Genomic DNA, 21212 nt, shown 5'->3' with positions numbered 1-21212 from the left:
TAGGTGTGAGGTATTTGGTGCTGAATAATTATTCAAGCAATTTGTCTGAAGGTAGATGACTCGTAAACAGTGAAATGTGAATTGTGAATTTCATTCGCAAAGTCTACAGGTCTATTTTTAAATGAACACATTTCCTGTAGCAAAATAACTTATTTCAAGGGTCGTGAGCAATCTCTTTATTTGTGCCGGCGGGTCAAATTTGTTTTACAGGCAGGAGATTCAGAAATCCAGTTAAAACAAGTGGTGCAAATAGCCTTGGGAACCAACACGTGCCGAGCCATTTGGCCCAAAGGTCAGGAGCCTGTAGCGTGGGGCAACTTGATGTCACATGATGCCAGTATGTCGCAGGGACGTACCCCCAATCCAGCCCTTGAATTTTCTTTTGAAGCTGTGAGGAGTAAAGACCTGAATTGAGACTCACCTATAAACTTACAATTTGGTTTAGAGAATTTGTATTCTTCAGAGACACAAAACCATGACACAAGGGGAAAATACCAGACTGATTCAATAAAAACCCGATAATAGAGGGTTATCATGGTTTTGTCAATGTGAAAACAGGCCAGTTTTTGAGACAAAACAATGCTGATGTCGCTTATTACACACAGCACACAGTAACTTCAGCTTGAAGGTCAATTTAGACTCTATATTGACAGTCCCAAGATACTTATAGCTTTGTACACAGTCCACAGCCTGATTTTTAAGGATCATAGACTTATAAGTTGTAAGCTCCAAGAATGATTTGTCAAAGACTGGGCTGTGGCTGTATTCATTATCGCATAATGTAGACTCACAATAACTGGATCATCACCTTTGAATTTCAATATGGTCCTGCTCTCATGTTTACTTTGGCCCATGTACTGTACATATACTTTATGTCTGTGTACAGACTGTAAAGTAAGGGTGAGAGAACACAGCCTTGAGGTGAGCCTGTGGAAGAACATAATAGGTAAATAGCCTTGGGATCCAACGGTTCCTGAGTCATGTGGCCCCATAGGTCAGGAGCAGAAGAACAACATAATAGACAGTGGTGGAAAAAGTACTCAATTCTCAAATCTAAGTAACTACGGTAGTAATTCTATAATTGTAGTGGAGTAAAAAGTACAAGTAAGACGCGCAAACGCGGGAGGCGAACGCAAAAAAAAAAAAATGAATGAAAAAATATATATTTGAAAAAAAGTAACCAATAAAAAAAATTAAAAAATACGAAGAAATTCCGCGTTAAAAGGAGCATCTTAGAAAAATACAAATTCACAAAAAAAAACTTTTAATGTTTTTGAACAATTCAACAAAGTGTTTGAGGTGCCTGTTTCACCCACTTCCGGGGGGCGGAGCCAAAATCCGAGCCCGAAGTATTTGTTCGTAGACCCCCACTTAGGGGGGGTAGAAAAAGTTTGGGAGCGATTCGGGCACTTTTCATTTAACATGGGGTTTCAATGGGGAGTTTTTAGGAGCCTTCTCCGGGGCGTGGCTTCCGGGGGAAGGGGCGGGCTTAAACGGGCTTTTAAGGATCATAGACTTATAAGTTGTAAGCTCCAAGAATGATTTGTCAAAGACTGGGCTGTGGCTGTATTCATTATCGCATAATGTAGACTCACAATAACTGGATCATCACCTTTGAATTTCAATATGGTCCTGCTCTCATGTTTACTTTGGCCCATGTACTGTACATATACTTTATGTCTGTGTACAGACTGTAAAGTAAGGGTGAGAGAACACAGCCTTGAGGTGAGCCTGTGGAAGAACATAATAGGTAAATAGCCTTGGGATCCAACGGTTCCTGAGTCATGTGGCCCCATAGGTCAGGAGCAGAAGAACAACATAATAGACAGTGGTGGAAAAAGTACTCAATTCTCAAATCTAAGTAACTACGGTAGTAATTCTATAATTGTAGTGGAGTAAAAAGTACAAGTAAGACGCGCAAACGCGGGAGGCGAACGCAAAAAAAAAAAAATGAATGAAAAAATATATATTTGAAAAAAAGTAACCAATAAAAAAAATTAAAAAATACGAAGAAATTCCGCGTTAAAAGGAGCATCTTAGAAAAATACAAATTCACAAAAAAAAACTTTTAATGTTTTTGAACAATTCAACAAAGTGTTTGAGGTGCCTGTTTCACCCACTTCCGGGGGGCGGAGCCAAAATCCGAGCCCGAAGTATTTGTTCGTAGACCCCCACTTAGGGGGGGTAGAAAAAGTTTGGGAGCGATTCGGGCACTTTTCATTTAACATGGGGTTTCAATGGGGAGTTTTTAGGAGCCTTCTCCGGGGCGTGGCTTCCGGGGGAAGGGGCGGGCTTAAACACAACCTTGACAGGTGTGTTCAGTTTTCAAAGACCTTTCATTTGATGTATGGTACGTCTATATTGGACATTTACTTGACTGCACACAGGCAGTGCACACAATAGTGCACACAGAGACACACACAAGCCGAGCACGGTGTCATAGTAAGCTCCACTTGCGCGGAGGCGCGCTGCGCTGCGTTCGCAACAATTTGACAGTGACATGTAGTGGAGTAGACGCAAACGTATAAAAAAATGGAAATACTCCAGTAAGGTAAAAGTATGTAATGTATTTAAGAACAATACTAAGTTTTTCCACCACTGATAATAGATCAGATGAAATACTGTTACCCTTTGCTTCCTGTTTGTAAGAATATCAATATCAAATCCACAACAATATCGAATCCACTAGGATGATACTTATCGTGAAATGTTCCAACAGCCTCATGGCTAAGATGTCATGGTCATAACCATTTGAAATTAATAATTATAATAAAGACATAATAAAACACGGAAACTGCGGAAGGCATGTGGGCTTATGCTTCTCAATTCAAGTCAAAGGCCACACATGTTTTATAAAAAAAAAAAGAGAAGGCCGTTTTGAGTAATACGTTAATCCTACATTCATCTCTAGAGGAACTGAAGAAACAGAAACCAGCGAAGGGCCAGTATTTATAATGCACCTAAATTAGTATGTGACTCACATTCATGCATGAGCAAACGTAAGACATCTCAATATGTTTCCCAGAAGACAAACACCATTGTCCTCACCCTTCAACCTGACCTGCTTCTGGAAAATGGCCTCAGTCACGGCAGACCAAGTAAGGGAATTGTCTCAACACCCGAGAGATTTACCCCCGTCTCTTGTATTCTCTCACTATGTTTTTATTATCCCCAGCGGGGCCCAGGGAAACATAAGGATAGGATAAGCAAAAAGATCACTTTACCAGAAACTGGATATAATCACAGTGGTAAGGACAAAAAGTCAGAGTACACCGTAAAATCCTGTGTTTATTCAACTCTTAGGGTTTACAAAAGTAACCAAATGGACCCGTAAACCTGATTTATACTTCATCGTACAACAGTGTCACATAGTGGAGCCAATAAACGAGCTCACAACGCGTCGTATCCACTAGGCCAGGCCTATGCAATTTTTGAGAACTTGCCCAAAATAGGGATGCCAGGGTTAATCATCTAGTGTTCTAGTCAGTTATGTTAAGTATCTTGTTCCTATAAATCTTGCTCAAATCTAATGCAAAACCTTGGGCACTATTCTTGCCAAGACTGCAAAAATGTTATTGATATGATGTCTTTACTGTGAAACTGCAAGCTACAGTACTTGATAGGAGAGTGGTGTAGAAGGCTGCAATTTAAGTATTTCCCAGGAGTTTATTCATGCTGGGAATTCCTGGATGATACAAGGAGAGACAGCAAGGCCGACATTCAGTAAAGGCCAATTGAATAATAAATCATATTCCAGGCATTACTGGCTTCCCTCTTTGGGAATATCCAGGCATTTCCCCAGAAGGGGGAGAAATAATGTTGGATAATTTACATGATGTCATATTTGATGCCTACAGTTCACATATTCTACAATTTGCTCATTAATGTAAATTGAGGTCGAGCTACGTGACAGTGTTATGGTTGAGTGTGTTAAGCAAGACAGCAGCATACTCAAAAGTCAAGAACGCTTGACTGTTTTATACTGTATACTGATAAGGCAGCACTTCGTTATGCATTATAAGATTGCCTGGTGCTGCCGGTGTTATAGGTTACAGTGTGATATTAAAACCTGAACTAGAGTTGTTCAGGTTTCGGTACCCAGCACTGGATGATGTCAGTCAGTATTGTGACATCAGGCATGGCTATATTTGGGCATGATCCAGGCACTTATTATACTAGACATAACCGTTGCCTAACAACGTTGATTTGGGCTGAGGGTAGGGTTCTCCATGATTATATGAGCATACTTTCTCTCTCTCACACACACACACGCACACGTATCTGTATATTTAGGCATGTGACGATTTGTGCTGACGTCGGGCATATCCATATTTGGGTGTAATGCAGCATGTTATGTGCCTGCCCGTTGTTGCCGATGTTATTGCATTCACAACGTGTTGCAAATGTCTAGTCCGTATGGGCATATCTGTATGTCCGCCACAGACAAACATGCACTTGAACTGTATATACATACAGTGTAATACAAGCAGAAAATGCTATTTCTTTGTGCCACATTATCAGTTTGGTTATTGCACTGACAACAAGTTGCTCAGGTACTACCCAGCATTGGCCGGAATATTGCATGGGTGAAATAGGCTCTCCTTCTTTCCTTTTCCTCCTCCCTCCATCCTCCTCTCATTCATCCCCCCACTTTCCCTCTCTCCCTCCCTCTCTCTGATCAAACTCTCCCTCCCCTCCGCCCCTCCTTCTCTCTCTCTATCCATATTTTGGGTATAATCAATTTGTGCTGACATTAGGAATCTCCATTTGACAACGGTGATTTGTGCATGTCCATATTTGGGCATATCTGTTTGCCCGCCGACTGATAGAGAGAAAGAGAGAAAGAGAGAGAGACAGACAGACAGACAGACAGACAGACAGACAGACAGATTGATGAGGATTGTTTTTATTTCAGTGTTATGCAGCTTCCTTGGTGCCCAACCCATATGGACTTACAAAACACACATTGATCAAACATAAAGTAAATGAGCACCATATATCTGCATACACGTACAGATATATGTAGAAAATCATATATACATTAATTTAGGACCTTTTATTCAATGCTTTACATACTGACTGAGCTATAACTTCTAATATGAGCTATAACTGAACAATAATCTTCCTGAAACAAACAAACCTTTGTTCATCATCAAGAGAAATCAAATCAATTGGCGCATTCTTCCTAAACAGATTAGTTCTCAGATCATTATAGTATGGGCAGCAAAACATTTAAATACATAATCCGTCTGATATTCAGTGATAGCATTGTATCTACCTATTTCCATGGCCGAAGGTCGAGTCCCAGACCTCAGATGTGTGCACACACTGACCTTTGATCCCTGATTAAATGATAACTAACATACTGTATGGTTCAGGTGCATATTGATGCTTAAAGGTGAAGTTGGTTCTGAGATTAGCCTATTTCTTAAAATTAGAACTCAACTGCTCTTAATTGGATTAATATTATATACAGTAGTTTAAGTACATCCTTGCTGCCTTAAGATGGTTATGGGAAAATCCCACTTACTTTGTAAGTCTATCCTCCCCAGCCTAATATCCAAGATTCTTACAAATGTTCTTATTGATTACTGCTCCAAATACCGTGCAGGCCAAGTCTGCAGTGACATTGATAACCTCCTCAAAAGGCACATCTAATAGTAACCCAAAATACTTGTAATTGTTGCAGTATGAGAGAGAGCAATCTCCATATATAAAACGAAAAAGAAGCTCTTCAGTATTCCCTCATTTCTAAAGTGTACAATTAGATTTATCAACAATTGCCACTTACTAAGTTTGACGTTGTTCGGTCAGGAGGTGCCCGTTTCATGAAATAATAGATACTAGGACGGCACACGCCTAGAAGCTCTGCACAAACGCCATTAGCCATGCTAATCAGTATAGCTGAGGGTCTGATTGGCCTACCAGGAAGTCCTGCCAATCAGTCAAGCTTAGGGTCTGATTGGGCCGCCAGGAAGCCCTGCCAATCAGTCAAGCTGAGGGCCTAGAATCGGTGCCTCCTCCTTTGGGCCGCTCAGTATGGTTTTTCAGTTCTCGGAAACCGTAGGTCGTCCCCAATTGGCATTCGGCACGTCGCCCGCTGAGTTATGCCCCGGACAGACTGACATGCAGAGATTTGGTGACTTTATAGATAATTTATATAAAGAAACAGATAGATGCCTCGTTCGGCAGCGCCTTGCAGGTCTGACGCCTGCTGTGCCGGCATTGAAACGATGAGATGCCGGGTGCTCCTACTAAACACAATTGGCTATGATGTTCGTGGGTGGGAAGCCGGCAGGGGATTGTGTTCTTTGTCGCTGTACTAATGACTCTTACAGGTTGGTCTCCCAGCAAGGGGCAGAACACAGAACAGGGAAAATGTTTTCCTCATAACGTGTTACAACCTCCCAGTGATCTCCTCAATGTCAGGTGAAAAGAAGCGGCTGATGACTCCTTGTATATATCAGAGAGAGGAGGCATGTTGTTGTTTACAGCCTCCCCAGGACAACGGTGGGGGTTACCAACAAGGACTGTGCAGTTCATTGTTCAAGGCGAATTGGCAGAATGAAATTTGCGGAGAACATAATTTTTTTGAAAAGAAAGAAATGATATATATATTATTTTTTTAGTCTGGGTCTGGGTGAGATGTTTTACCTTGATGACAATGATGTGCGGTGCTATCATTCCAACCGTACTTTGATATCAAAGGACAGCCATTCTTCTTAAGGACAACCATTCTTTCTAAGGTGACCGTGCTGTCTGAAGTTCACAGAGCTGTCTAGCAGACCCGCTGGAATGCCTTTTAGGAACAAAGTAAGTGCCCAACGAGGTGAAGTCAGAACAGAGATATCTCTTCTGCCATAAGCCTCTTCTTTTAGAATTAGGGATCCATCTTTCAACAAATCCCTGATGGTACATAATAAGAAGCAAAAAGCACCCGAGCATTAATGTTTACTTTCTGTCCTTGGGTAGACCGTGGAGGGGAGGAGGAGGGGATGGGGATGGGGAAAGAGTCAGGATCCAGTAGAGGATTACTAATAGGACCAACAGAACTGGAAAAAAAGACTGTAGTCTGACGGGCAGGATTGCAGGGTGGCAGTCAATTTACTCTCAGTTCAATCAATTCAGTAAGTACGTTAAAAAACTGGAAATCCATTGGTATATCTATTATCATATTCAAATTCTGAAGATGTTAGATGGTCCGGGAACCCCCAATATGTATATATATGTACATCTTGTATATCTGCTATTCAAAAATGGCAGATATACAAGCTCATAGCGCGTCACTATTTGAAAATATGTGCAAATCTTGGAATTTATATATTAAGCGAACATTTTTACCTCAAATTTTTGCTTCTGGGAACAAGATATTTCGAGATGGGGGTTGGCGGCCAAATACATATAATTTTGGGGGCCAACTTAAAGGACTTTGTTTTTTTCCAATCAAGGTTTATGTTTTAGATTGTAATTAAAGTAAATAAAAGATGAGTGTTAAATTTTTTTAATTTACTGCCTTCTATAGTTTTAGCAATTTTCGCGATCTTTTTTACAGTGGGCGGGGGCATTCTGTCCGGTGGCTAAACATGTCTTTTTTTACACAAAAACCTGGCGATTTATTTATTATTATTTACAGTAGCTTTTTTAGCCCCCAATAACTCATATCTGGCCATCAAAGAACACCGTACCTTTTTTATTGTGTAAAAAATACATATTTAGCCACCGGACAGAATGCCCCCGCCCACTGTAAAAAAAAAGATTGCGAAAATTGCTAAAACTGTAGAAAGCAGTAAATGAAAAAAAAAAATAACACTCATCTTTTATTTACTTTAATTACAAGCTAAAATATAAACTTTGGTTGTAAAAAACAAAAGTTGTCCTTTAATGGGTTAACCTGAATTAAGTACATTGAACTTAAAGTGACAGACCATGCTGCACTGATGGCTACAGTACAGTATACTCAAATGGCATGTTACACTGAGGTCTACTGAGTCCATTATGTCTGACAAATGAATGCACAACTGTTTAGTTTAGTTTTGGTTTAGTATTTTTGTCTGTAACTGACATTCAATTTGTGCCAGAGGGTGGAGACAGCTCACTGACCCTTTTTCCAAGAGCCAACCTCTAGGGAGGTTTCCATTACTGACTAGTCGATACCAGGCTGGTTAGACTTGCATTAGCATTCATCATCATTATCACTGGGAGACCTTTGATAGGTATTAACCCATTAAAACCGGGAAAGCATCTGTCTCATTTTAGATTTTAACCACTTTAACCATATTTTATACTTTGGCAATTCAAAAATAGCAGATATACAAGCTCATAGGTCACGCTATGAGCTTGTAGATCGGCTATTTTTTTTTTATCATAAAAAAAATAAAAAAAATAATGCGAACATTTGTTACTCAAATCTTTGCTTCTGAGGGTCCCTGGAACAAAATATTTTGAGAAGGGGGTCTGCGGCCAAAAACAAATTGTTTTCAGTTTTTCAGAAGACTGTTTGGATTTAGAAGATTTTTTTTAATCAGCCTCAGGTCTTAATGGGTTAAGAAGGCTATGACAGAACATGTAAATCATTTCAGGGTTTTTGGAACACCATCAGACTTTACTCATGGAAACATCTGGATGGAATGGTGTACTTATAATTCCTCACAATGGCTATAAATCAATACGAGACATGAGATATGGTTTCTTTGATAAGGAACATGATCTGAATGCCATTGTAAAATGCTTTCCTTTTCTGTGTTGCTTCATCTACAATGTTCCATTACACCCCCATTATGCATCCATCCCTCTGTTTCCCTCTCTCTATTTTGATGTTTTTCAGGATGTTGAATTGGCACCACAGCTCGTCTAATTGGGTCACGCTCACACAGAAATGGCTGCATTAAACAGCGGGCTCCCTTTTAAACCTTCGGTCTTTTGAACCAATGGAAATGATCAGCGTGTTGAAAGCCAGGAGTTCAGTCAGCAGGATAACCAAGAACACAATTAGCATCTGACAAAGTTACAAGAGACAGAAAATGAAAACAGTCGGCGTGCTTGGCATCATGGGGGGGAAAAAAACACTCAACTCTCATACATTTACAAGCTTCAATAGGCACCTCTGCCTTCAGATGGGAGCACACCACCCCTGGTTACCAGGATATGGGATGACAACTCAATTTCCATGCACGCGTAAGGCTTCCCTCGGCTCATTGTTGCCGTGACATTTCCAGTTTGCTGGCCTCCGCCTGTATGTTGTCCTAGATATTGGATATTCAAATAAAAAAGCTGTCAAGATTGGCCAGTGCCCTCAAAGTGTGTGCCACGTTCTACATTAAATTGGTTTGAGCTGAAAATCTATGCTGAAAATGTTCTTTGACCTTTGCCTAAAAGAGTCTGGGAGTTGTATTGGATGCATTCCTGATCTTAGATAGGAAAAGCATCTCCCTTGTAATTGGTTCCTTTGGAATTATTGATTTGAAGAAAATGTTTTTATGGCATGGCTATAGGCCGGCTGGCCAAGCCGTCTCATGCCGCTATAATGTTCGTGCCTGGCATCATGAAACAGAACCACCTCATGTCTGAAATGCTTAGTAAAACTGAAAGTGAAACTTATGGAGTTGGGTCACAGTTGAAAGGGTATGCGGTTAGTTACACCAACATTGCTCTTGTGAAGCACTTTTGTTGTTATTTGTATTTATAAAGATCACTTTTCCACTTGAATTGACAATTTCCTGAAGTACAGTGACGTGTTTTGTCCTGTCTGGGTGTGTTTGGTATTTTGGGGCCTCGCCATGTACCCATGTGGGAGGGGAGGCGCAGTCGGGGCTGCTGGATTTTTAAAATATATTTAGCATTGTTTCCACAATGATTAACCACTTGGACAAAAATAGTTATTTAGAGAGTAGCTGATTTACAAGTTCACAATACATCACATCGCGACACGTTGTGAGCTTATAGATCTGATTTCACCTATAATGACATGCCCAAAATTGGGACTTAAACCTGGGTTAAAGTAGTTAAATGCTTATATCCAACAAAATTGTTGTGCGCCATCATGGTGCCACCATGACACATGTCAAATATTGAAGGCATGATATACAGGTTTCTCCTTCGTACTGGGCTTACTGATCATCACAAAATCAAGCCATTTCTTAAGGTACTCCGGACATAATCAAACCATTTCTTAAGTAGTCCTGTAGTGCTTAACACAGGGCGCATTAGTGATAAATAGTATGCACATCCCCCTATCTTGATGCGGAGCCAAAGTGCAACTAGGTCAGTTTAGGAAGGAAGCCTCGCAAAAGAAGGCGTCAAAACTTTGTTTCAAATAAAGTTTTTGAAGCCTTCCTTTCGTAAACTAACACAGGGAGCAGACACATACACGGATGCAAAGTCCAACAGACTGTACACGGACGCTTGCCTTTCATAGGCAAGCATGCTCAGCATACCAACCCAAATTTATAGAAAACATTTCTCATGGACATGTCTGCAGACCCTGTGGACGTCCCTTTGTGTAGTTCATTTCATTTGTCGACTATGAATTAGGCATATCCCATTAAAACCGGGAAAGAATCTGTCATTTTAGATCCGATCCATTTTAACCATTATTTTATACTTTGGCTATTAAAAAATAGCAAAAATAGCAACACGAAGTGATGCGCATAGCGCATCACTTCGTGCCGCGCTATGAGCTTGTGGATCTGCTATTTTTTGAAAAATCGTGAAAATTGGCGCAAATCTTTGAAAATGTTTTACTCAAATATTTGCTTCTGGGGGTCCCTGGAACTACATATTTCGAGATGGGGGTCGGCAGCCAAAAACACAGTTTTAGGGGTCCTTCACTTGAAGTTAGAGCACCACTGACATAGTTTTTCAGAAAACTTTTTTTTCAGAGGGGGACAAAGTATTGAACTGCATTTGGTGGTCAATTTGTGCTGCTATAGATTCGTTGTTTTCCGAGGCTTTTCTTCCAAAACACAAATGCAAATTACCAGTACACCGTTGTGCTCATTGATCATGATTGAATGCACCTGCAACACGCACTGATAACATATTCAGCTTAATTCAACCCACCTCTCCACTGTACCACAGGTCCAGATAATACCAAGTCAGTCGCCATGCCCCATCCGCTACGCTGTTGACTGCATTTCAAACCGGTTATGATAGGACCCTGTCTTTCACAGTATATTACATATAATCAGACTGCTGTACTGTACCAAAGTATATGAAGATGTACCGTACAAGATATGAGTTTCAATCCAGGTTGTAAGACCGTAGGCCAGGTTCATCGTGGCATCCCTATTTTAGGAAAGTCATTGTAGGCAAATTATTTTCAAAACTCTTCCAATTAGCAGATCAAGCTATTTTCAAGCTCACAACGATTTGTGGTGCGACATGTCACTTATTTGTGACACTTTTGAAAAGTATGAAATAGGGCTTAAGATAAATTGTACCTACTGTCAGTGAGTGAGTGCCTTTGCACCTCCTGCAACATACAATCTCATCCCTCTCCTCAGTGTTAGGTTTCACAGAAGGGTGAACGAGGCATAGATCAAAATGAATCATCTCCAAACTCTGATTTATTAATTACCTTTTAATGTGTGAGCCCCAACGTTGTGAAAACGGTGCTAGAGAATAGAGCCATTTCAATAAATCCATTGTCCTTGGGATGTGCTCGATCTTTTAGACTGAATGGCTAAGCATCAATTATTCAGTGTTCGACCCAGACAAACGACATTTCTATGAGCGCTAATGTAGCAGGTGCTCATCAGGTCTCTTCTTGGCAGTCCATGGGCATCTCATGGGAGGACTAGGACAGCACACCTTTAACATGCATGCCATCGCATCCATAAATGCATGACAAGAGATGCACACATCCAACCCTGCGGTCTATACTCTATTATCCAGGGACAGTTTGGGAGAGTATTTCCCTGGTGAGGTCGAACATCAAAGAACAAAACCTGACACTGGCGGTTCTTTGAAATATCTTCATTTAATTTAATTCCAACTTCAGCAGCACACAATGCAGTTTCCATTAGTCAGTTCATCATCAATGCAAATTGTGCAAAAGAAAAACTTCTTGCATTTTCTTGTTTCATATAGAAACAGAAAGGTACTGCTGTTATGGAAAATCATACATGCACTTTTTGTCACATGCTCCAAAATGCTTCATTCATACTCAAATGCACATCATGCTAGCTGGAGTCCAAAGCGATCAAAATGTGTATGTTCTTGCTAGCCAAACAGGGTCAGAGTGATTTCCATAACAATGTCTACCCACAATCCATCACTCTCCTACCCCTCCAAATGTCAAAAGGTCTTCGTCACACAATGCACTCCACCTTGCACATTGTTTCCTTTTATTTATAATTGAAGTGATATTTTCAACAGTAGCCCAAGGCGTTGTGATGTTGAGTGGCAGAGAGTGTTTATGAAAGATTGAGAGAGAGACAGAGAGACAGAGAATGGCAGAAAGGACAATAGACAGAATACGGCTTGGTGAAATGCCTTGTATAGCATCTTCCTCTAAAGCACTCATGCATACAGAACAACTCTCTCTCTCTCATTAAGTATCCAAGAACTTTCTCTGAAGGCACACACATTCCATTGTGTGCCTTTGCTTGGTGTTAAACGCTCAGTCATGACATTGCGTTGATCTCAGTTAACCACTTTCAACCTGGTGTCTCTATTTTGGGTATGTCATCATAGGCAAAAAGTGTGCAAAATAGCATAACTTCAAGCTCACAATGCAACGTGTCGCTATTCATCACCATACAAAGATGTACATAGGGCAAGAATGGACTTGCTAAAGGTGAAGCCTTTAGTCTTCCTCTGCCTAATCTCTCAAGAACAGATTCTGCTCTGCGTTTGAATCTGTCGGGGGGGGTTCGTCATATCGCGTACGCACTGGCCTACAAGTGGGCGTGCCTTCAGATCAGGAAGCAGGCCGCGCTTTACCCAATCAAATGTAGTGGCCGGGATTTACGTGTCCGCCGATCCTTCCCCACTAGAAACAAACCGAACCTCATTTAACAATAGCGTCATCGGAGCCGACAAAACCACGGAAAGATATTCACATTTTAACTTGCTCTTTCATCATAGAAACAAGTGGGCTTATAACCAAAACGATCCATGTTCTCTGGGAGAAGTGGTGTTAGTGTTCCGTGTAGAAATATTGTTAGTGGGAATGAAAACATAGTCGCACCACCGGAAGTGAAAGGCTGAAGGCAGACCAAAACCCCGGTTTCCCTGCGCACGGGTGCTACGTCGACTTCCTCCCAGAGCCAACTGAGATAGTAAAAAACAGCAGAGGGCGCTGTTTTTCCTTTTCATTTGGCGATGGGTTCCCAGATTGTCCTCTGCCAAACTAATGTATCGGTAGCAGTCTGCACAGCTCGTATATGTTGAGTTATCACAGTCCATGAGAGGAGTGTAGGATCATGATTGACAGGGAAGATTAATGTGACTGGCAGTGGCTACAAACATGCCCAGCGGCATGCCATCACCACCCACGCACAGGCAGCCATTTGCCCTGTTCTCCTGCTCACCATCAGGTCTGCTGCTGTTTACACGTCAGACTTTATTTACTCAACAAGACCTCGCAGTCTGTTTGCACCAGATCAGCTGCCATGGCCTCCTGCAACGTCAGGCGCCGTCGCTATTGAATATGCTTCAGCGAGGACTCGGATTACACAGGGAAAGCAACGTGCACACCTCTAGCAGTGGCGAAAGAGGGAGCACATTGGCGAAACAAGACAGTGCAGGGAAAATTGTTTTCCATGCTCATATAGTTTGTCAAAACTGTTTTTTCGTGAGTTTTCTTTTTTTCTAAGAGAAACATTTCGACTTTTTTTTGTTGCTATTCATCGTACAAGTAAGGGTTGAAGCTGAAATCCACAACTTTCATGCTCAACTGGGGATTTGTTTCCTGTGCGAGCACCGGAATTTGTACTGGTGAGCTATAAGGGGGAATTCAGACCGACTAGTTTCTGCAATGGTCTAATGCTTAAGTTTGTTCCTTCGTACAGTACGACGGTGTCGCATGCCGGAAACAGCAGATCTACAAGCTCACAACGCGTCACAGAGCTTGCAGATCGGCTGTGTTTGCCGCATAACACCGTCATACAACGTATGTATAAATTGTATAAATTGGTCTTAGAATAGTTTTGTCTCACACATCTTGAGATTAAGACCGCTCATTTCAGCAGAGGCTGATTGCGTTTTAACTTTGATGCAATAACTTTTTTTCCTCAATAGAAGTGCAGGTAGACCAACTACAACCACCACAGTTGTATTAGTTATACTGTATTGAGTTACACTACAATACAGGTTGTTCAAAACTATGTTTTATTCACACAAAAAAGTTATGGATTGCAGCCTTACGTGGTTAAAGGCGCAGTTTAAATTACATGCAATGCAGGAAACAGGCGCAGGGGACTTCTCTGTTAGCGATGCTTCAACACCCTTGTATTTTGTAGCCACGTCATCATTTGCCGTTCATCCATGTACAAGCTAGGACGTATGGGGTTACCGGGCAAAAGGCTCACGGTCGAGCAGATTCCTGGAATCAATCGGTTTCATGGACTGGACAGCTCTCAATGAAAACAGTGCTGTGGCGATGAGCGATGAGGTTACTATGACAACAGGCAGGCTGAGCGTGCAGCCTGGCTTTGGTATCTTCAGGCGTGCGGCGGCAAGGCACCCAGACGGTGTGGGTTTTTAACCTCTTAAGTGGCGGAAAGCAAGCGGCAGTCTCAGATGGGATCATGGGAGAATGGAAAGCGGGGAGGGAAGAGTACAAAGTTGGCCATTGGGTGAACCTCTGCCTCACAGTTACAGGCACAAACATGGGAAATGAAAAAAAGGTGGTGGGAGTTAATCTTTTTTTCTTTTTTACCATACCAATCCAGCAAGGGCCAACTACAGAGACACGAGAGAGACAAACAGATTAACACATAGGAGAGCACACACACACACACACACACACACACACACACACACACACACACACACACACACACACACACACACAATGTGTGCATGTCTATATGGGTAGAACAAATTGTGACAGACAGGAATAAAGAGAAAACAGCGTGGAAGAAACAACAGAGACAGCATGGGGAGCACAACTGAAGAAATCTGATTTGTGGCTCACATTCATGTACAGGTTCAGAAAGGGGACAGTGTGTTGTTTTTGTTTTCGTCAAACTTATTTTTAGCTTACCTGGAGAAAGGAAGACATTAGTCATATTCACATGACAAGATGGTTGTTTTAAGATATTTTCATTTAGCTGACCTCTAATATCATCATCAACATCTCCCAGACATGGACAGGAACACTGACTGCCGTGACTGGTGTCAGACGAACAGTTTGTAAGAAGACTGACTGACCTACTCACTAAGCACTTACAGAAGTACTTAGCATTTGAGCCCTGGGCCAAACTCATACCTTTCATTTCCTCGGATGATAAATCCACATTACTTATTTTCTATGCTTCATCGACGGGAGGATTAGTGCCCCTAAAGGCCTGTTTTTACACATGCAATCATCTCTCTCTCGCTCTGTCTTAAGCCTGACTTAGTTGTGCGCCAGTTGTCAGCAGATCTACAAGCTCACAATGCGTTGCGGCGTGACCCGTTGTGAGCTTGCCGCTATTTTGCGGTGCACGACACCCGCTCTCAACTAAAGTGCAACTTGGGCTTTACGGGCTATCAAGGTCCGAGAGATCTTAACCTTATAGCGTTCAAGGCTAACTAAAAGCCGACCGGCCCGGGAATAACACACAAGAGGAGGCTTATAGGCATCAAAGTGGAGCGGCATCTCTTCGCCTCCCGCCACCCACCTCCTGCAACCTGCTCAAAGATAGGATTAGTGTGCTGGCTGTCAAGAGCATCATCACCATCACAGGAGGTGCATGGGCCACATGAGGCACTGCCTGTCCCCACCTCTTTGAAGGCAATTATAGAAATAGTAGACAGGACTCTGTGTAACATTGGGGGAAAGAGGTGCGAGGGTTTCATTTGATCTCAGCTCATACGCTGGCTAAATCTTGGTAGAGGAAGCACATTTAAAGGGGTGCTTTGGTTGTACAGATGTGTGCACCCACAAATGCAAAAAAGGTTCCGTCTACTCTGCTCACCCACTTAAGCATCCTGTTGAACTGGGTATTTTAATCTATGCTATGAATTTTTGTCCCACATAGTAAAAGGCAAAAAACACCAACACAGTCTATATTGAAAGAGTTGCAAATGGACGGTGAGAGACAAATAAAAGGGGCCACGGACCTTTGCTGTCCCCTGACACAATGTAAGTGCAGAAACAATGAATTATTGAGTTTAAAATATACATATTATTAGGGAGTGTTCGTCAACAATAAAAAATAAGCCTGCACACTTAAAGGGATAGTTCACCCCAAAAAAAACGTTTAACTTTTTTTGATGACCAGCGGACCGGTAGGCAGCGGTTCCAGTAGGAGACACAAAGGAGACTCTTCGTGTCTCCTACTGGAACTGCTGCCGGTCATCACATTATTGGCTTAGGAATGGGACAAAAACAAAAAAAGTATCCATTAATTCAAGTCTCCATGGGGTGACTAATCGATAGGGGAAAAAAATATTTTTGGGGGTGAACTATCCCTTTAACTCTGCACAGTACAGGAGGGAGTATTTGTCAACATTGTAGACAAAGAGGACAGGATACAGGATAAGTGCAGCGAGGGGAATAACATGCAACACAGGACCCCAATACAGAATTGAACCAAGTGGATGATGTTATTTTATGGATGATGCGCTCAACAGTAGCTACCAGTGTATCCCTCTGTAACATCAAAATTACACCCCACGTTAATAGGGTGTAGGTCACACTTGCCTTATACATTTATCACAATTTCCATACAGTGACAGCTAAAATTATGTCGCACATATCGGCTATTACTGTAGAGATGTGTGACATGAATACATGTTCATGAATATATATGCAGATTTTGGCCGTCATATCAATTCCAGCTTCAATCTCCTGCAGGGAGGAGTGAAGTTTTGTTCCCTTAAAATGTACAGTTCAAAGGTTATATATAATATATTCATCTTCAAGTGCCTTTCTCCTTCCATTTCCAACCCTCTTCCCAAACCCTACATGAAACTTCACTCGACTGCTGATACAGAATAACTGTTCAAACTGAGTTTGTGTTTCAGGAGAAAACTACACTGAGCTGAGCAGAGTAATAAAGATCTGAAAGCTAGTGCACAGTGGCACCCAACAAAGGTAAACAAGTTAGTTATCAAATTTGGAATGTATTTTAGAGAGGCTACAAGCATACGGGTTCTACTCAACAAAATGCTTACTATAAATCTACATGAAACCCTTGTCAATGGTGACAGCTGTAATGTTCCATATTCCTGCTACAGTTTATCTATGAACAGAAAGCCCATTTGCTGTGACAACACAGCCTATTTTTGTCAATAACTGCACGTTGCAAAAACATGTCGTTATAGTCGGCAACCATTTCTGAGATGTCAGTCTGCCAACAAGACAGCTACAGTATTTATATGCCCCTTCTCCAAAACGGTTCATTAGCCTAGATATACATAACAGTGCCTCTCAGCTGTTGCTCAGTAGGAACAGAGCAATGAAAGGTGTTAGGTCTTGTCAAGTCAAAGATAATATGCATTGATAGGCTTTTAATGTTACATTTAAGCTTGAATTGCTGAAAATAGAGCCTTTGATCCATGGAACATCACATTTATTAAAATGGGGGTAAATACTAGTTTTTTTTTCAAGGTCATCAGTGGACAACGTTTTCTGTGGCTGCTATGTTGATAATTTTCAGCTTCAAATCCAATGTGCCTGAACCTACCCCCACTGACAAGGGGAATCACAAACAAGCCTTTTAAACAGTCCACAAGCAGCCGAACATGACACTTTATAGTTACATTGATAGTCTAAGTGACACCACTTTTGATAAAGCTATACATCCAATAAGCTTATTGTGTATTACAATTTGAGAATTCACTGGGGGCGCGTGTGTGCTGAAGAGAAGAATGTTCAGTACGGGTTTACAAAACAAATGTTGGCACAAGGGATGAAACAAAGTGACATTACACACGCCATGAAAATAAGTCACACAACCTATATTCGTTTGATTATGTATAGAATACTTGAGGCTATGAAGAATTCAGTACATAGAGAGCACGTTCCAATATTGCCTATGGGGCTAAAAGTGTATTGTTTATAGTTTGGAAATGGAGCGCATGCAGTGGTGGAAAGTAACTGAGTACATTTACTCAAGTACTGTACTTAAGTACACTTTTGAGGGATTTTTTTTACTTTACTGGACTATTTCCAATTTTCAATACTTTTACTTCTACTTCACTACATCTCAGAGGCAAATATAGTACCTTTACTCCACTACAATTTTTGGAAAACTTTAGTTACTAGTTTCATTATTACAAAACATACATTAACCACTTCAGCCCTATATACATTTCGGCCATTTGAAAATAGCCAATCTACAAGCTCACAATGTTGTGAGCTTGTAGATCTGCTATTTTCAAAAGATTTACTTGTGAAATCCAATATTCTGCATAATGAGTAGGCTACTTTCTACTTTTGGTATTTTAAGTACATTTTGATGAAGTAGCCTACGCCTACTTTTACTCAAGTACATTTTTAATACTGGACTTTTACTTGTAACTGAGTATTTCTGATACTTTTACTTATAAGTAAGAAATATGAGTAGTTTTTCCACCACTGGTATTGTTTATAGTTTGGAAACAGGGCGTATAGAATAGATGATGTGCTTTAAACTCTCCGTGCGCTCTTACCGTGCTGCTCTGGAATGTTATACTTTGGCTATTAAAAAATAGCAGATACAAGCTATGGGCTGGTAGATCTGCTATTTTGGAAAAAAATCTTGAAAATGTGTGCAAATCTATATTTTTTAAAGCAATTTATTTTAAACTCAAATCTTTGCTTCTGGGGGGTCCCTGGAACAAAATATTTTCAGATGGGGGTCTGCGACCAAATACATAGGGGTCCTTGACATGAGAAAGTTTGAGAACCAAACAATGTTTTTTTTTCTCCAGAAAACTGTAGAGTCTAGACTCTAAATAGGTTAAAACTCTCCACGCGCGCCGGGTCGTGCCGTGCGCTCTTACCCGTGCCGCTCTGGAGGAATACGGATCCTCGAACAGGTTCCAGATCACAGGCTGCCACCTCCTCCAGAGGCTGACGCTGCCGTCGGCCGCCACGTCCTCCATGCCCAGCCTCTTCGCCGTCTCATCGTCCTCATCCCCGTTGTCCACGTTCAACTCGAACACGTCCAGCGCCTCCTCGGCGTCCCGGTGCTGCCTGTAGGTCATCCAGCAGCAGGGCTCCACGTCCGTCTCGTCGATGCCCCAGAAGGAGAGCTCCTCCTCGAACAGGGGTCCGCACACGTCCGCCGGGCAGTGCAGCTTGCCCGTGCGGTAGTAGTTGAGCACATGGGCGAACACGCCGGGGTGCCGGTCGAAGAAGTACTCGTTGGTCCGCGCGTTGTACTCGAGGAAGCCGGGGACTTGTTGCAGCTGGTCCAGAACATCCTCGATGTCCGCGTCGGAGGCGAGGAGGGCCAGTCGGGTCCCCGGCAGGGTCTTGAGGGTGGTCTTGTACGTCTCGTGTCGCGTCCCCCCGACGTTGAGGACTATCCTCTCGTTGTCGTCAAACTTGCCCATCGCTCTGTAACAGACATGACTTCACTTGACAAAGAAGGGAGATCTAGTGCAGTCCAGAGTAGCTAACTAACGGCAAAGCTCGACAGGCGCGCTGCTGACACACATACACACATGTATCCATATTACACACTGCACAGGGTCTATTTAAAATTCTCCCCCCCCCCCCCCCCCCCCCCCCAAAAAAAAGAACTTGGATTTAATCCGTACGCAACATGTTGAGCTACGCGGGTGCTTTGAAGTGAAGGTGTTGCAGTGTGGTGTGTTCTGTGTTGTCAGACTGGAGGACCTGGGGGTCACTAGGTCCCACGACTCCCACCACAACACGCTCCCCACAGTTCCTCAGCTCCAAGTGCGAATCATTTCAACTGGTAGCAACATCAACGCGCCTCCTGGCTCTCACACACACTGACTGCGCGCTTGTTGCGCTCAAACCAGCCAGCGTGCGCGCCTCGGGAGTCCCTGCCCTCTCCACGCCGCGCACCGCGCATGGACGAATACCAAAACGCTCGCCCCAAAACACAGTCGCCCCGGGGCAAATCCGGCGACCTCGGAACGGTTGCCACCTGGTATTCCTAAACGTAACCTCAGTAAACTATGTTATTCCTGAACGTAAACTCAGTAAAACGGTGCCAAACACCTAACCTTATTCCCAAACGTAACCCCAGTAAAACTATGCCTAACTCTAAGCTTATTTCTAACCTTATCCTCAGTAAAACATCCTCAGTAAAAAAAGAACTGCTGGGGGTGAGCAGTCTGCGAAAAGAATTGGGGCGTTTGTGTTTTGGGGCGAGTGTTCCGGTTACTGGATGGACAGGTGAAGGTGAAGTCACATGGAACGGAACAGTCATCCATCCAACAGTCATTTGACATTGTCATCACAAATTCTGTTGTGAAATGTGAATTATTTATACCCAAAAGCGACGAATTCTTACTGGTTCCAGCCGCCTAGCTGTGAGATGAGCGTCTTTCTTGTGAAAACGTCGTTTTTAAGGGCACAGCCTCCTCAACCCTCTCTGTGTGCGGTTCTGTGTCCGTGGCTCAGTTGTTACTTGTTTCTCAAGCTTTTTCATGTCAAGAACCCCCAAAATAATATGTATTTGGCCACGGATCCCCATCTCAAAATATTTTGTTCCAGGGACCCCCAGAAGCAAAGAGCAAGAGTTGAAAATGCTGTCTTTAAAAAAAAAGGAATTATAAATTAAAAGATTTGTGCACATTTTCACAATTAAAAAAAAAATCACACCCTGTGTGAAGGAAGCGGTGCCTTTGGGGCGGGGCTTAACTCATTTCAGTTCGTCCCTATTGGTGGTCTGAGTCCACTTACCAAATTCGTACTTGGTAGCATGCTGCAAACTGGAATAATGGCTGTTTAAAGCCCAGCCAATGGGCAGACAGAGGGGGCGGGGCTTACGTTACAGTTCGTCCCTATTGGTGGTTTTAGTCCATGTACAAAATTTGTACTCCGTAGCATGCTGCGAACTTGAGTTATGGCTGTTTCAAGGCCAGCCAATGGGAAGACA

General features: G+C 42.3%; 1 protein-coding gene across 1 annotated transcript in view; it reads right to left on the bottom strand.

Moving 5' to 3' along the window:
* The window catches only part of kcnc2 (potassium voltage-gated channel, Shaw-related subfamily, member 2), a 76513-nt gene extending 56685 nt beyond the window's left edge, over nt 1-19828 (bottom strand). Inside the window, exon 1 of the mRNA XM_084049467.1 lies at nt 19138-19828. Within this exon, the coding sequence (XP_083905593.1) occupies nt 19138-19692 (555 nt within the window). The 5' untranslated portion in view covers nt 19693-19828. The remainder of the gene's footprint in view (nt 1-19137) is intronic.
* Nucleotides 19829-21212: the final 1384 nt, after the last annotated feature.

The sequence above is a fragment of the Gymnoscopelus microlampas genome, assembly GCF_963454915.1.
Source record: "Gymnoscopelus microlampas genome assembly, chromosome: 23".
In the NCBI taxonomy this organism is placed as follows: domain Eukaryota; kingdom Metazoa; phylum Chordata; class Actinopteri; order Myctophiformes; family Myctophidae; genus Gymnoscopelus; species Gymnoscopelus microlampas.
This window is presented reverse-complemented; position numbering and strand designations above follow the sequence as displayed.